The sequence below is a fragment of the Siphateles boraxobius genome, unplaced genomic scaffold (assembly GCF_051911475.1).
Source record: "Siphateles boraxobius isolate OS27281-9 unplaced genomic scaffold, OSU_SipBor_1 204, whole genome shotgun sequence".
NCBI lineage: Eukaryota > Metazoa > Chordata > Actinopteri > Cypriniformes > Leuciscidae > Siphateles > Siphateles boraxobius.
Window position 1 is genome coordinate 3,184,949 of NW_027508816.1, and position 15,950 is coordinate 3,200,898.

Sequence of the window (15,950 nt, forward strand, 5' to 3'; positions counted from 1 at the left end):
TGGGGTAGGGGGGCGGGCGCCCTGGAGGCTGAGGAGGGCTGTGAAGGAGGCCATGATGGAGCAGGCTGTGAAGGAGGCCAGGGCGGAGCAGGCTGTGAAGGAGGCCATGGCGGAGAAGACCCTTAGGGCGGCAATGGCGGAGACGGGTTTAGGAATGACCTCCGGGCACTGTGGGACGCAGGAAGTCCTCGTCCTCCTCCTCCGTTTCCGAGAGCGTGAGGGCGCTGGGCTGGACGGGAAAAGCGGTAAGGGCGCTGGGCTGGACGCGACCAGCAGTGAGGGATCTGGGATGGACGAGGCCAGATGCGATGGCACGGGGCTCGACGGGACCAGCGATGAAGGCTCGGCTCTGAATGGGACCAGCGGCGAAGGCTCTGGGCTGGACGGGACCAGCGGTGAAGGCTCTGGGCTGGACGGCACCAGCGGTGAAGGCTCTTCGCTGGACGGCACCAGCGGTGAAGGCTCTTGGCTGGACGGGACCAGCGGTGAGGGCTCTGGGCTGGACGGCACCAGCGGTGAAGGCTCTGGGCTGGACGGCACCAGTGGTGAAGGCTCTGGGCTGGACGGGACCAGCGGTGAGGGCTCTGGGCTGGACGGGACCAGCGGTGAGGGCTCTGGGCTGGACGGGACCAGCGGTGAGGGCTCTGGGATGGACGGCACCAGCGGTGAAGGCTCTGGGCTGGACGGCACCAGCGGTGAAGGCTCTGTGCTGGACGGGACCAGCGGTGAAGGCTCTGAAACGAAGTCTATTAAAGACCCGGACAGAAGGGAGATCGGGAACTACTTCCTCGACGGTGTAGGATGATCTACTCACCCACAGGATGTTGGCTATGTATTCCCTCAAGGAACACAAGGTGGCAGTAGCTGGGACTTGCCCAAAGAGTGGATTGTCCAGACCAATCCAAAGGGAGTGCTTGAGGGCTCCCTTTTTCCAGGACACCTGTTGGGCGAGGTGGAGGAATTCCTCAATATAGTCCTCGATGGGGCGATGATTTTGGGGGATGGTGAGGAGGAGATCGATGGGATTCGTAGCGCAGCAATTGGGTCCGTTCTTCTGTTAGGTAACGTGGTTTACTAGGAAACTCTAGGAAGACGATGACGAACAGGAAACAGGATTTTAATTAAACAAAACTCAGGAGTCACAACACACATCTTAATACAAACAAGAACGGAACTAGACTGAAAGAACTGAGAGAAACTAAATGTGACCAGTCACGGAAACTAGGGACACAAGTCGGTTCTGGGGCATTTTGAGTTATTCATAGATTCTGAGAGTGTAATATCCAAGCTTTCCAACGATGTGTAACATGTGGAAATCTGATAATATTTGGAGAAGTTGTGGCCATTTTAAAGTAGGCACTTAAAAAAGCTCAAAGAGGAGAAAACGAGCTAAAGATTGTGCAGTTCTCACCTGTCTCTGCTGCTGGGGGTGACAATAGGGCTCATTTACATCTCATTTAGATAAGCCATACCCCCTGTAAAGCTCCTCCATGTGCTTTACAGCTTTTTTTACACTTCGAATGAGTGCACTTCTGCCGCACTAGGCGAAAAACAATTGTGCTGCCCCTCTATTTGCAACGTACCAGCAACAACACACAAAGACCAATAATGCCATATAGCCTGCATATAACGCGAAACCAGCAACAACACATAAAGACCAATATGCCATATACATATAACGCAAAACCAGCAACAACACACAAAGACCAATATGCCATATAGCCTGCATATAACGCAAAACCAGCAACAACACACAAAGGCCAATATGCCATATACATACAGTATAACGCAAAACCAGCAACAACACACAAAGACCAATATGCCATATACATATAACGCAAAACCAACAACAACAAACAAAGACCAATAAGCCATAGGCCTACATATAGCGCAAATAGTACGCAACGCTCGTGTGCCCAAAATGTCAACAATATTAAAGTTTATGTAGGAGGCAAATGCCTGCTGGCATTTTTCTTTAAGCAGTCATTTCTGCAATTTTCCAAATAATCACATTTCACCTCCTCAAATTACTGTTGCAAATCTCTTTACACCACTTTCTTATGTGCGTATACACACACAAATGAAATGTCCGCAAGCACATTATATCATCAGCAGGTTCAGCATCTTAAATAACGACTAAAGAGCAAATGAAGCTTAACTTACATTTCAGAAACACGCACGGCAGGCCTTCATCGCAGCAGCAAAGGTCTTAACTGCATCCTCTATTTCGATTCTCCGTCACATATGAAACAGCCAGCCACCGCTGTCAGCGAGCCGAGCCGCCGTATTGAAGCACTGAGGGCGAGCGCGCTGCGCCCATACCTCCGGTTCAGTTTCCCGAGCCCACGAAGTGCGGCGAAAACATTTTCGGTGTAACTGCCAGACGGTTCATCTCGTCTGCGACAATCTTTGCGGCATCCATCTTCATTGAATTTTGATATCAGAGAGAGCTGGCCAGAGCACAGCATAATAAGTAGCCATGTGGTTGACTTGGAGGGCGGGGGCAAAAGCGCCGGGTTATTCAGTATGGAAATACACACAGACAATGACACGCCACGCCCCTACTGCATGCTAGAATCTCCGAAAACAAGCCGATTTCAACCTCAAAATGTAAGCTTTTAAATATACCAATACTGCTATCTCAAACATGGAGAGGCTTCTTCGTGATTTCAATTAACAGATTCTCCAAAAAATTGAAAATCACCAATTTTGAAAAAAAACTCTTCTTTCTCATTTTGCTCGAAAGTTGTGCTGCCGACTTGTGTCCCTGGTTTCTGTGACGGGTCACAAATACAGAGACTGTTGAGTATAATGAATAGGAGACAGGTGACACAGATGAAGATAATTAACTAAACACAGGTGAAATAACTGGAGTCAAACGAGGAGCGGGAAAACTGAACAGGACTAAACCAAAATACTAGAAAAAAGGGGGAAACACAGAGTCACACTGTTACACCTACTAAGAGAAACAATGTGAAGTTGATTGTTTAGTCACTGGCTTGATTTACTAATGCATAAACAGTATTGAACGATTTTGAGAGATAATCTGTCTGAACTTGAATACATGATATTTGATACATCAGAAATCACTGATCACAGATCAGGCATTAGAATAAACACGATTACTTGTTTGTGCATGTTTGTGGTGTTGCTGGCAGATCCATATTGTAAAAGTCTGTTTGCAAAGCCTGTGCCGAAATTTACCAAATAATCCACAGTGAAATGTAGTGAATACAAACAAATAATGCAATGCTGAGACATTCACATTGTTGAGAAAACCCCACTATCCTAGCATTAGGATCGTTTGGAAGGTAATGGGATTGATCCTGTGTCGATCTTTTCTCGTTCTCATGTCACTCTTCACTAACGCTCCAGTGGGCAGGGCCAAAGACGAGGGGATGTAGACGTAGGCGTTGATATTCTTCTATGAAGGCGGTCTTTCACTGCCCTGTGACGTCACAAATCTCCACTTTTGAGATCCTGTCGTTTTCTGGCCTTGGTTTCAATTAAAGCAGTTTTTGGAATAACAAGGAAGTTTTGAGTTTTGAAACTTACAGGGTATTTTTTTATAGTATAAGAAACTCTCAACTGTCAAAAGATCATGGAAAATTTGAATTCTCAGTCCATGACCCCTTTGAAAGAACCATTATTTCTTAGTGCGAAGAACATGAATAATTGAAAGAACTAGGGCTGGGAAAAGATTAATCGTGATTTATCGCATCCAAAATAAAAGTTTGTGTTTACATAATATATGTGTGTGCACTGTGTATAATTATTTTGTATATATATAAATACACACACATGCATTTAAGAAATATTTGCATGTATATACTGTATATATTTATTTATAATTTATATTATATATAAATATACATTTTTTATATATAAATATATTTTTTTTCTTATATGTATACATGCATGTGTGTTTATTTATATATACAAAATAATTATACACAGTGCACACACATATATTATGTAAACACAAACTTTTATTTTGGATGCGATTAATCGCAATTAATCTTTTCTCAGCCCTAGAAAGAACCTTTTGTACAATTGAATTATTTTGTACAATGGATTCTGTGGATGTTAAATGGAACCTTCAATGATAATAAAAAAAAAAACTTAATTTGATCATTTTTGATTGAAAAATTTTACATTTTGTTTTTTTAGATTTTTTTTCAGAATGGTATGAAATTTGGTAAAGGTTTTGACTCTTTCTATGTGAGCACACACACACACACACACACAGAAAAAAAATCATGGACATGATTCAAGAAGTGTAAATGGTCTAAAAAAATAGTCACACTTGTGCTCCTCATGGTAAAAAATTAGCACATTAAAAATCAAACTAATCTAATAGAAACGTTCTGCGCCCAAATCTGACTGAAAGCTATTTTTTTTTTGAGCATTTTTTCTCAAAATTGGAACACAGCTAATTTAGATGTTCTCACAGTTTTAGAGTTAAACATGTTTTGGAAAATATTTATTAAATATAAAATTTAAAAAAGTATTTTTGTGTATTTTACATATCAATAAACTTACTTTACTTCAGCAATAATCTGACAAGTGTCATCTTTAAAAAGAGACCAAACTGTGTTCCAAAGCATTCAAGATTTAGGACAGTTTAAGTTGGAAATTTAATTTTCTATGCTCAAAAAGTATTTTATTCATATAAACACAGCAATCTAATTGGAATGTAAACGCACCCCAAGACTATGAAAATGACGAAATCTAATAAAAACCCCAAATATATATTAAATAGATTTTTTTCCCCCTATGATGGCTGTACTTTCTGTTCTTAAAGTACAGATGTTCTTAAACTGAAATATTCTTTTTCGATTTGGCTTATATTAAGGATATCTTTACTGTGGATGAGTTGATCCCGATGTCCTTCAGATCCTGGATTCTCTGTCTTCTCGGAGTTCTAGGGACCTTGTTTGTCATCTGTCTGGCTACTCCAATCTTCACTGCAGTTGTTGTACCAATGGCTGTTATCTACTACTTTGTGCAGGTAAGACAGCTAACAGTAATGCTAAAACAAATAAACTGTATTCTTTGGAAACTGGGTTTTTAAAAACTTGGCAACATGTTTTTCTCACATATATTAAGTAAAATAATAAAAAAATTGTCTAAACCCGCTTCCTGTATTTCAGAGGTTCTATGTTGCTACATCCAGGCAACTCAGACGACTGGATTCTGTGTCTCGATCTCCCATTTACTCTCACTTTGGAGAAACGGTATCAGGCCTCTCTGTGATAAGGGCGTATGGGCATCAGCAGCGTTTCCTAAAGCAAAATGAGGACACCATTGATCAGAATCTCAAAAGCGTCTATCCTTGGATTGTTTCTAATAGGTCAGAATTGGTAGTATATACTGAGCTTTTCGTCAAGAGATAAATCTGTGTTTGCTCCTTAAGCATCTAATGTTGCTTGTTGGATTTCAGGTGGTTGGCCATGCGGTTGGAGTCCCTGGGGAATCTGGTGGTGTTTTTCTCAGCGTTGTTTGCTGTAATCTCTCGAGACTCTTTGAATAGTGGATTGGTTGGACTGTCCATCTCATACGCCTTAAATGTAATTTTTTTTTTGATTTTGAGGTGCTTGTGAGTCAAACAACATTGCCATTAAGTAGCACTGCTTCTTATTAGGTGACGCAAACTTTGAACTGGCTTGTGAGAATGACATCAGAATTGGAGACCAACATCGTTGCTGTGGAAAGAGTGAGCGAATACACAGAGATCAAAAACGAGGTAGAGAATTAAATCATTTTCATGTGTCAGTTCCTGGATTAATGTCCTAATATTGTTTTTTTAATCTCCCAAACATTATGAACTATAAACGAGCCAAAAACTACATACTACAACTACAATATTTGTGTCTCCAGGCTCCGTGGATCACCAGTAATCGTCCTCCTGACGACTGGCCCTCCGCCGGGAAAATTCGCTTTGAAAACTACAAAGTTCGATACCGGCCTGAATTGGAGCTCATTCTCCATGGAATCACATGTGACATTGAAACCACAGAGAAGGTTAGACACATCAGATTCTTAATATTTTTATATTGAAAATGCCAAAGTGGAGTGATAAATGTTATTATACACTGATCATTATTATACAAGACTTAAAGGGCTCTAGTTCTGTATCTACCTTGGTTGTGTTTGACACAGTTGTGTTTTTGGAAGAAGCGATGACTCAAATGCAAAGTTAAAGGTGAAGTAAGCGATTTCTGAGAAACACTGTTGACTGTTTTAAAATCAACCCAAACAAACACGCCTCTCCCTTCATTGCTCCACCCCCAAAGAGTGTCTCTTTATCGTAGCTGAAGTGAAGCAAAATAATGCTTTGTGAAAAAAGCAAAGATGGCGAACGAACAATACGGAAGAACAAAATCTGAACATACAGTACACAAACCAATGTTATCATGTATGGAACAGAAACAACGTAACCTCGATGTCTTTTTTCAGGCCTTCCCGCTTAGGTCTCTCAGTCTTTCTTTAAATCTCCTCTTGCTCACTCTCTCTCGTCCCCCATCATGATTGGACACTCCCCCTACTGCTGATTGGTTCTGTATCTCCTCCCCCATCATGAGTGGACACACCCCCTACTGCTGATTTGTTCACTCTCTCCCCCCTCATCATGAGTGGACAACGCCCCCTACTGTTGATTGGCTCTCTCTCCTCCCCATCATGAGTGGACATTCTACTCCTGATTGGTTCACTCTCCCCCACATCATGAGTGGACATGCCCCCTACTCCTGATTGGTTCACTCTCTCCTCCCTCATCATGAGTGGACATGCCCCCTCCCAGTTTTTGAAAACGGTCTCTGTGTAAACATTTTACATTACATTTATTCATTTAGCTGACGCTTTTATCCAAAGCGACTTACAATTGCTATATTTAAGAGGTCGCACGCCTCTGGAGAAACTAGGGGTTAAGTGTCTTGCTCAGGGACACATTGGTGTCTCACAGTGGATTCGAACCCGAGTCTCTCACACCAAAGGCATGTGTCTTATCCACTGCGCCATCACCACCCCAACAAAACAACAAAAACGCAAATCTCTGAAGACGATGACGTCATGCACAGCGTATTACGTGTTCAGTCTATAGTGTTTCATCGCCATCTACTGGCCTGGCAGCAGAATACAGCCGTTTTAGTCGTTTTCGTGGATCCGAGTAAATGGGGATCGTTTTGACAATGGTATCGTCTGTACGCGAAAAACTCAAAGAAAAAACTTCTCCATCTTAAGCATATCGTTGTTGTGTAAATGTACCCTGAGTTTCAGAATAGGTCAAGCAACTGCAACTCAGTTTGTCATCTCTAGAATTTATCTGCAGTGAACAGTTGCACATTAAACAATTTAACACAAGATGAAACAATTAAAGGGATAGTTCACCCAAAAATGAAATTTCTGTCATAATTTACTCACCCTCAAGTTGTTCCAAACCTGTATGATATTCTTTCTTCTGTTAAACACAAAACAAGATATTTCAAAGAATGTTGGTAACATTCTTTAACATTACATTAACATTCTAATAACATTCTTTGGTATTTTTTTCCTGTTTCCCTACTTTTCCCAGATTGGCATTGTTGGTCGAACTGGTGCGGGCAAATCTAGTCTGACGAACTGTTTGTTTCGCATCATTGAAGCTAGTGAAGGTCGAATCATCATCGACGGTATTGACATCTCCACCCTGGGGCTTCATGACCTCAGGAGTAGACTTACCATCATTCCACAGGTGCGTTGAGTACACAACATGTTTGTGAATGAGGGTGTCGAGTTACATTCAAGATATTTTAAGGCATGAAGATTTTTTTTCAAGGAAATATTTTTTAAATATGTCATTTTGGTGATCAAAGATATGTTTAAAGCGATACAATTATTGACGAAAGGGGGCCTTAATTCTGTATTCTGAATTTAATTCCCTAAATTCTGAAGCGTGAAACAAATATTGTGTGACACATCATGACACGTGATGGACATTTTAAAAAAAACAACGTTATTTTTATATTTCAGCATAAACTGGTAGTAAACAATCTAGCTAACATTTATAATTAATTTACAGCTGAAATATTGAAGGGAGATGTAACGATAAAAGTATCTATCATAATGTACTTTATTAGCATTACAAAAATATCATATCTGCTGTTGTTCATAAATGTTATCTTGGCTTAAATTTGCAAAATTGTTGTTGAATCGAATCGATTTGCTGTCTACTCAAAGTTTCACTGCACTTGTATCTACGTTTACATGCACACCTTTTGTTTCAATCAGAATTAAATCATTCCGATTGGTGAATCCAAACGTAATGTAGACATGAATGCTAAATAAAGCGATCGGATTGATATGTGTATTTATATGTGACAAACATGCTAAGCATCATGAACAAATACATTTATTGGAAAGCAGCATCTGAGATTGTCCTGCAATGCTAATAAACGAACGCTTTATTCTAGGACCCAGTTCTCTTCTCCGGAACTCTGCGGATGAACCTGGACCCTTTCCTGATGTTTAGTGATGAGGAAATATGGAACGTTCTGGAGTTGGCTCATCTGAAAGATTATGTGCAGGGTTTGCCGACAGGACTTCAGCACGAGGTCTCGGAGGGGGGAGAGAACTTAAGGTTCGTGAGCTGTATAAACAGGAACATGTTCATATGCATTGAACACACGTGCTTTGAATGTACATAATTCAAATTAGTAATCTAATTCAAATCTTCAGGTAATTCAAAATTGTGGTGATTGATCGTAATACTGATACTTTTCAGTTTGTTTAGATTTTAGGAATTGTAGCACAATAATAATGAGAGTTAGCTACAGCTAATCCTCTCATAGTGTATCTTCTTTGGTCAGGGCATCCTATAATAGATAGGCACATTTTAGTGTGTAATGTTGGTGTTTGAGCATGAAAAAGGGAGTTCCCTTTCGTAGTCACTCCGAGTTACGTCGGATGACGACGAATGGGGGTTTCGCCTAGAAAGCCAATCATCTTTGTGTATTATAAAACGAGCCAATGGCGATGAAATGCCATGGGTCTGCGAGATTTGCATAGCGTATCTCCGCCCCACCGCGTGGGTATAAAAGGAGAGACGCCGGCAAAGGCATATCATGTTTTCGCTTCGGAGCAAAGAGCTTCTCTTCACTTCCACAAGCCAAATCCTGAGTTTTCTGTGACATCATCTTCTTCGAGACGAGCGAACTCTCCGGTGTTGGTGTGACGGCGGTACCCAGCGAGTTTCACATTGCCTGCGATCTGAGCAGTGATCTGCCAGTCTGTGTGCTTCTCCCTGGTTGCCTCAGCATCAATGAGTTTTTCCTCTCTAAAAGAGCTGCACGTGGCACGTCTTTTTAAAGATGTCTCGCCCGTGTTCTTCTGGGTGCGGTCGATTCCTGTCTTCCTTTGATGGGCACAATCGCTGCTTTGCGTGTTTGGGCTTAGAGCACGCTAAAGCAGCGCTTGTAGATGACTCATGTTCCTTCTGTGGGAACATGGCCATCACAACACTAAGGTCGAGACTCAATGATCACATTCGAGAGAGAGTCCCCTCATCCACACCCCGATCTACACCCTCCACGAGAGGTGGTACTTCGGCTGGTGGACAGGGTGACTTGAGGTCGACGGTGTGGAACAATCCGACGATGCGTCCTCGGACCACGCCCCCCTCTACAGTGTTGCAACCCGCGAGCTCTGCTGTGATTCTACCGGGTCCATCTACTGATGCCCCGCGTGTTTCATTCGGAGCTCCAGAGGAGGACTCGATGTCGATCGCGGCATCACAAGGCGGGCAGGAGTCATCTGGAAGTGACGATGCGGCTGCGTTGCCTCCTTCTGGAGTACCAGCGTTGCGCGTATCAGATCCCGAGAGGACGGCCATGCTCTCCCGGGCCGCCGCGAGCATCGGGCTTGAGTGGAACCCTCCACCCTGCCCTGAGCGCTCGCGGTTGGATGACTGGTTTTTGGGTGCGGCTGCCGCCTCACGGCCACAGCCAACCCTAATACCAATCTTCCCGGAAGGGCATGAGGAACTGGCGAAGTCATGGAAGGCTCCCTTGACCTCCCGTGTACGTTCGTCAGCTTTCTCTGCCTTTCCCGTCGTCTGCTCGACGCCCCCGTATCCCAGGCCGGCCTCTTCGGCGTAGCGGTTGAGGACTTTGCCCAGCAGTTCTCAACCGCACAGAAGCAGTCTGAGGCGATCAAACATATTCTGCCCCGACGGCCTGCTGCTGCCTCCACCCAGCTGTCGGTACAGACGCCTCAGCCTGCTCGCTGCCGAGGGCGCCCTCCGGTGGCTCCCTCCCCTCCCGCACGGCCCCAGCAGCAGCCTTCACCCGGGCCGCATCGCGGAGGAGGCCGCAGGAAGGCGCCACAGCCCTCTCCAGCCCCGCGCCCTGCTAAACGCCAGGCTAAGCGGCGCTCCTGAGACGGGCTGCTCAGTGATGGTGTCGGTTTTTCCCCAGGAGGTGGTTGCAGGCCTCCGCCGGGGGAGAATCTTTTGTTCTCCCGCTGGTCACTCACGGGTGGGCAGTACCCTATCATGGTTAAAGAAAGAACCGATACACCTATCACTGAGCACACAGAGCCGCTTGACAGTGCGCGACGCCCCCGGGCCTCGCCGCTCTCATCCCTCTCTGTCACAGAGTTCTCGGACCGCAGTGTGCGCTGCCCCCGGGCCTCGCCACTCCCGTCTCCTCTGTCTCAGAGGGTGCGGATGACAGTGCGTGCCGTCTCCGGACCTCACCACTCTTGTCCCCCTCTGGCGCCAGACCCCTGGCAGAGCAGACCCCCGTGGAACGCTGGTCCTTCCCTGGTCTCCTCTGTCAGGACGCGGAGCATGACCGCGCCCCCGCACCGGGCCGCTATGCCACCCACGCCTGGGCCGGTCACTCCGCTTCGCTGCCCCTCCGGGGGGGACGTCTGTGGTTCGCATGACACCGCTGGTTCAGTTCTTGGCAGCTTGGTTAAAGCTCCCCAGCCTGTCCCGCTGGGTCGCCCAAACTATCAGGCTCGGCTATGCGGTCTCCTCCCCGCTTCAGGGGAGTTCGCTTCACTATGGTCGGTGGCAATGCCCCTATCATGAGAGCGGAGGTTGCCACCCTGCTGGCGAAGGGTGCAATCGAGACTGTCCCTCCAGCCGAAATGAAGTCAGGGTTCTACAGCCCGTACTTCATTGTCCCCAAGAAGACCGGTGGGTTACGGCCGATCCTGGATCTGCGCGTCTTGAACCGCTCCCTTCACAGGCTGCCTACAGATGCTTACAGCCAAACGCATTTTCGAATGCGTGCGGCCACAGGATTGGTTTGCAGCGATAGACCTGAAGGACGCCTACTTTCATGTCTCCATTTTACCTCGACACAGACCGTTTCTCCGGTTTGCTTTCGAGGGGCAGGCATACCAGTACACGGTTCTCCCGTTCGGGTTGGCTCTGTCTCCTCGCGTCTTTACGAAGGTCATCGAGGCAGCCCTTGTTCCCCTACGCGAACACGGGCTTCGCATCCCGAATTACCTCGACAACTGGCTAATATTAGCTCACTCTCGAGATCAGGTTTGCGAACACAGAGACTTGGTGCTCCGGCACCTAGCCCGTCTGGGCCTTCGGGTCAACTGGAAGAAGAGCACACTCTTTTCTCGGTATGGAGATCGACTCGGTCGCCATGTCTGCGCAGCTTACGAGCGAGCGCGCACACTTACTGCTGACTTGTCTTCGACAGTTCCCAGTGACTCCGACCTGCCGTCAGACCTTCACCCCGTGGAGGAACCTCAGTTTTCTACGGGCCGGAGTTCCCCTAGAACGAGTTTCCAGGCATGTTGTTGTCTCCACAGATGCCTCTTCCACGGGCTGGGGCGCCATGTGCAACGGACATGCTGCCGCGGGCTCCTGGACAGGACCCCAGCGCCTTCTGCATGTCAATTGCCTCGAGTTGCTGGCAGTACGCCTTGCCCTGCACCGTTTTCGCACGTTGCTCTTGGGTCAACACGTACTAGTCCGTTCAGACAATTCCGCGACAGTAGCGTACATCAACCGTCAGGGTGGTCTACGCTCCCGCCGTATGTCGCAACACGCATGCCACCTCCTCTTATGGAGTCAGAAGCACCTGAGGTCCCTTGGTGCTATCCACATTCCGGGAGATCGGAACTTTGCAGCCGACGAGCTGTCACGGTTTCGGCCTATATCCAGCGAATGGCGACTCCATCCCCAGTCGGTCCAGCTGATTTGGGACCAGTCCTGGGACGCACAGATAGACCTGTTTGCTTCCCACGACTCGTCCCATTGCGCCCTGTATTACTCCCTGTCTGAGGGCACCCTCGGCACGGATGCACTGACGCACAGCTGGCCGCGGGGCCTACGCAAATATGCGTTTCCCCCAGTGAGCCTTCTCGCACAGACCTTGTGCAAGATCAAGGAGGACGAGGAGCAGGTCATTCTGGTTGCGCCGTACTGGCCCACCCGGACCTGGTTCTCCGAACTGATACTCCTCACGACAGCACCTCCTTGGCCAATCCTCTGAGGGAGGATCTCCTTTCTCAGAGACGGGGCACCCTCTGGCACCCTCGACCCGATCTTTGGAGGCTCCACGTGTGGAGCGAGACATGTCTATGCGTTGAAATGGAACCTCTTCGTCAACTGATGCTCTTCTTGCCGAGAAGACCCCAAGAGATGCTCGGTCAGTGTCGTGCTTTCCTTCCTGCAAGATGGGCTGGAGCCAAGGCTGTCTCCCTCCACCCTGAAGGTGTATGTAGCCGCTATCGCCGCATATCACGAAGCAGTGGAAGGTAAGTCTCTGGGGAAGCACGACCTGATCGTCAGGTTCCTGAGAGGAGCGAGGAGACTGAATCCTCCTCGTCCTCCTCTCGTTCCCTCTTGGGACCTCTCAGTGGTGTTAAATGCCTTGCAGAGGGCTCCCTTTGAGCCTCTGCAATCAGTTGAGCTCAAGTTCCTGTCTATGAAGACAGCGCTCCTGGTTGCATTGGCCTCTATCAAGAGGGTAGGGGACTTGCACGCATTCTCCGTTGACGAAGCGTGCCTGGAATTCGGGCCGGGTCACTCTCACATGATCCTGAGACCCCGGCCTGGATATGTGCCCAAGGTTCCCACCACTCCCTTCCGGGACCAGGTGGTGAACCTGCAAGCGCTGCCCCTGGAGGAGGCAGACCCAGCCTTGGCACTGATCTGTCCAGTACGCGCTCTCCGTGCTTACGTAGACAGGACGCAGTGTTTCAGGACCTCAGACCAGCTCTTTGTCTGTTTTGGTGGGAGACTGAAGGGAAAGGCTCTCTCAAAGCAGAGGTTGTCCCACTGGATAGTGGACGCCATTGCTTTGGCTTACCAACAGCAAGGTCGACCGTGCCCCCTTGGTGTGACAGCCCACTCCACCCGGAGTGTGGCTTCCTCTTGGGCTCTAGCGCATGGCGCCTCGCTGGCAGACAACTGTAGAGCTGCAGGCTGGGCGACACCCAACACATTCGCCAGATTTTATAATCTCGGAGTGGAGCCTATGTCCTCTCGTGTACTCGCTCCAGTCAGCTAGTACCGGACCCGCTCAGGTGTCTTCGCTTGCTCGCCACTCCACTCCACGGACTGGATACGTGCGATTATTCCTCAGGTGAGCCTCCTCTCTGAAGCCCTGAGTTCCTCCAGCACTGTTGACGCTGGCGCCAGTGTCTATTGCCTGTGCGTCGGCTAGGTGCCTCCGTGTGCATGGTTCCTCCCCTGAGTAACCCCCACATGTGTTTTCCCACTGTAAGCCTTCTTGAGCATGTCTTTCCCTTGGCAAGCCACCTTGCCTCTCCTGGAGTTGAAAGTTGCCACCCCACGGGCTGGTCACTCCAGCGTTCCTCCATATGTAGCCCTCCGGCCATATGTGTATCCTAAGTCCTCCCTACGGGTAGGCATGCTGCGGCATATTTCCTCTGAGATATGCTTCCCAGTGTACCTTGGTATTCCTGTGTTAAGTAGGACTCCTTCGTCCTTGCCAGTATCAGGACAGGGGGATCAGACTTTCGCAGGGCACTGGAAGACAGCTGTGAAGGTGGCGTGATTTCACAGGGACCCCCATTCGTCGTCATCCGACGTAACTCGGAGTGACTACGAAAGGGAACGTCTCGGTTACGTATGTAACCCTCGTTCCCTGAGTAGGGAACGGAGACGTTACGTCTCCCTGCCACTTCCGCTGTACCGCTGGGTAGACGCCTGAGTTCAGTCTCGGCTCCTCAGCGAAGACATGATCTGCCTTTGCCGGCGTCTCTCCTTTTACACCCACGCGGTGGGGCGGAGATACGCTATGCAAATTCCGCAGACCCATGGCATTTCATCGCCATTGGCTCGTTTTATAATACACGAAGATGATTGGCTTTCTAGGCGAAACTCCCATTCGTCGTCATCCGACGTAACGTCTCCGTTGCCTACTCAGGGAACGAGGGTTACATACGTAACCGAGACATTATTCTCCATATCAGTGTCAGTGTTTCTGAATTCCCTGAAACGCCTACATTGTAGTCTTGAGTTTCTTCCGGGAACGAACACGTCACAAGATTCCTCATTATAATAATTAATATGCAGAATAAAGGGGCGGGCCTGGTTAAGTTAGTTAGTAGTGTGTTAATCTGCTGGTTATGGTAAGGGCCGGGAATTTCCCAAACACACTCGAAGCACTCGACCAATCACAGCACACTGCTCCAGCCGACCAATCAGAGCACAGTGTGCTTTTCAGAAGGAGGGGCTTCATAGAGACAGGAAGTAAACAGAGCGTTACTGAGAGACTGGGAAGAGAGGAGCCGCAACAATGGAGAATATGAGGAAAATAATCAACATTCAAGCAGGAAAACGTGTAAGTCTAGTTTCTGATCTTGACATGTTTATGTGTTTCCACTAGTCTTGGTCAGAGACAGCTGCTGTGTTTAGCCCGAGCCTTGCTCAGGAAATCCCGTATCCTCATCCTGGATGAAGCCACAGCAGCCGTGGATCTGGAGACGGACGATCTCATCCAGAGCACCATCCGCAGGGAGTTTTCCCACTGTACTGTGCTCACCATCGCACACCGGCTCAACACCATTCTGGACAGTTCACGGTGAGCCAAGTCCATTTTATTTAGATTGATTCATTGAATCATTCATTCAAGAGATTTGTTCAAAAACACTTCAGCAAAACAAGGTCAGCTCAAAGTGTCTGAATAAGTTTTGGTCCCACATTTTTTTTCTGTATAATATCTCACGGTTTACTTTATTTTGCTCTCCTCACTTACATTAATTAACTACAATGTCCTGCACACACTAGTAAAAAAAATATTACAAATTATATCTGGTGTCTCAATAATTTTTGGTTTCATTGTATATGATATAAATGGATTATATCTGCATATTTTAAAATGAACTCAAACGCATGTAAAAACGAAGGTAAAGCCGCATGTTCTTCTGCTATCCGTGATCTGAGCTCTCCTCTGGTCTGTGTTTTAGGGTGATGGTCCTGGATTCTGGGAAGATCGTGGAGTTTGATTCGCCCAGTACTTTGCTTCACAAACAGGGACATTTCTATTCAATGGCGAAGGATGCTGGAATCTGAACAAGCGTGTTCTGATGTTCAACGTCTGTATTTCTCTTCCAGGACCAGGAGGACCAGACCTCTGAAAATGTTAAAGATTTATATACTGTTTGTGTGTTATCCTGTTGTTTTTTTGCTGATGTGTTGTTGTGTTGTGGCAATAAAGTTTATTAGATTTTGCATTTTGTGTACGCCTGTATATTTATATATGGGTGGTGATGGCGCAGTGGATAAGACACATGCCTTTGGTGTCTGAGACCCGGGTTCGAATCCACTGTGAGACACCAATGTGTCCCTGAGCAAGACACTTAACCCCTAGTTGCTCCAGAGGCGAGCGACCTCTGAAATATAGCAATTATAAGTCGCTTTGGATAAAAGCGTCAGCTAAATGAATGAATGAATTAAATAATGAAATGAAATT

The 15,950-nt window shown here is 46.9% G+C and overlaps 1 protein-coding gene across 6 annotated transcripts in view; it reads left to right on the top strand.

Annotated features, from left to right (window-relative positions):
- LOC143745488 (ATP-binding cassette sub-family C member 2-like) overlaps nt 1–15,711 on the top strand; it is a 62,235-nt gene extending 46,524 nt beyond the window's left edge. For 5 of the 6 annotated variants that reach the window (XM_077237614.1, XM_077237613.1, XM_077237616.1 and 2 more), the window contains 9 exons: nt 4,856–5,011; nt 5,154–5,353; nt 5,444–5,570; nt 5,645–5,746; nt 5,881–6,024; nt 7,574–7,732; nt 8,451–8,617; nt 14,865–15,059; nt 15,445–15,711. In XM_077237614.1, coding sequence (XP_077093729.1) covers nt 4,856–5,011; nt 5,154–5,353; nt 5,444–5,570; nt 5,645–5,746; nt 5,881–6,024; nt 7,574–7,732; nt 8,451–8,617; nt 14,865–15,059; nt 15,445–15,550 — 1,356 coding nt within the window. In that variant the 3' untranslated portion in view covers nt 15,551–15,711. The remainder of the gene's footprint in view (nt 1–4,855; nt 5,012–5,153; nt 5,354–5,443; nt 5,571–5,644; nt 5,747–5,880; nt 6,025–7,573; nt 7,733–8,450; nt 8,618–14,864; nt 15,060–15,444) is intronic. The other variant, XM_077237617.1, reaches the window with a different exon arrangement.
- Nucleotides 15,712–15,950: the final 239 nt, after the last annotated feature.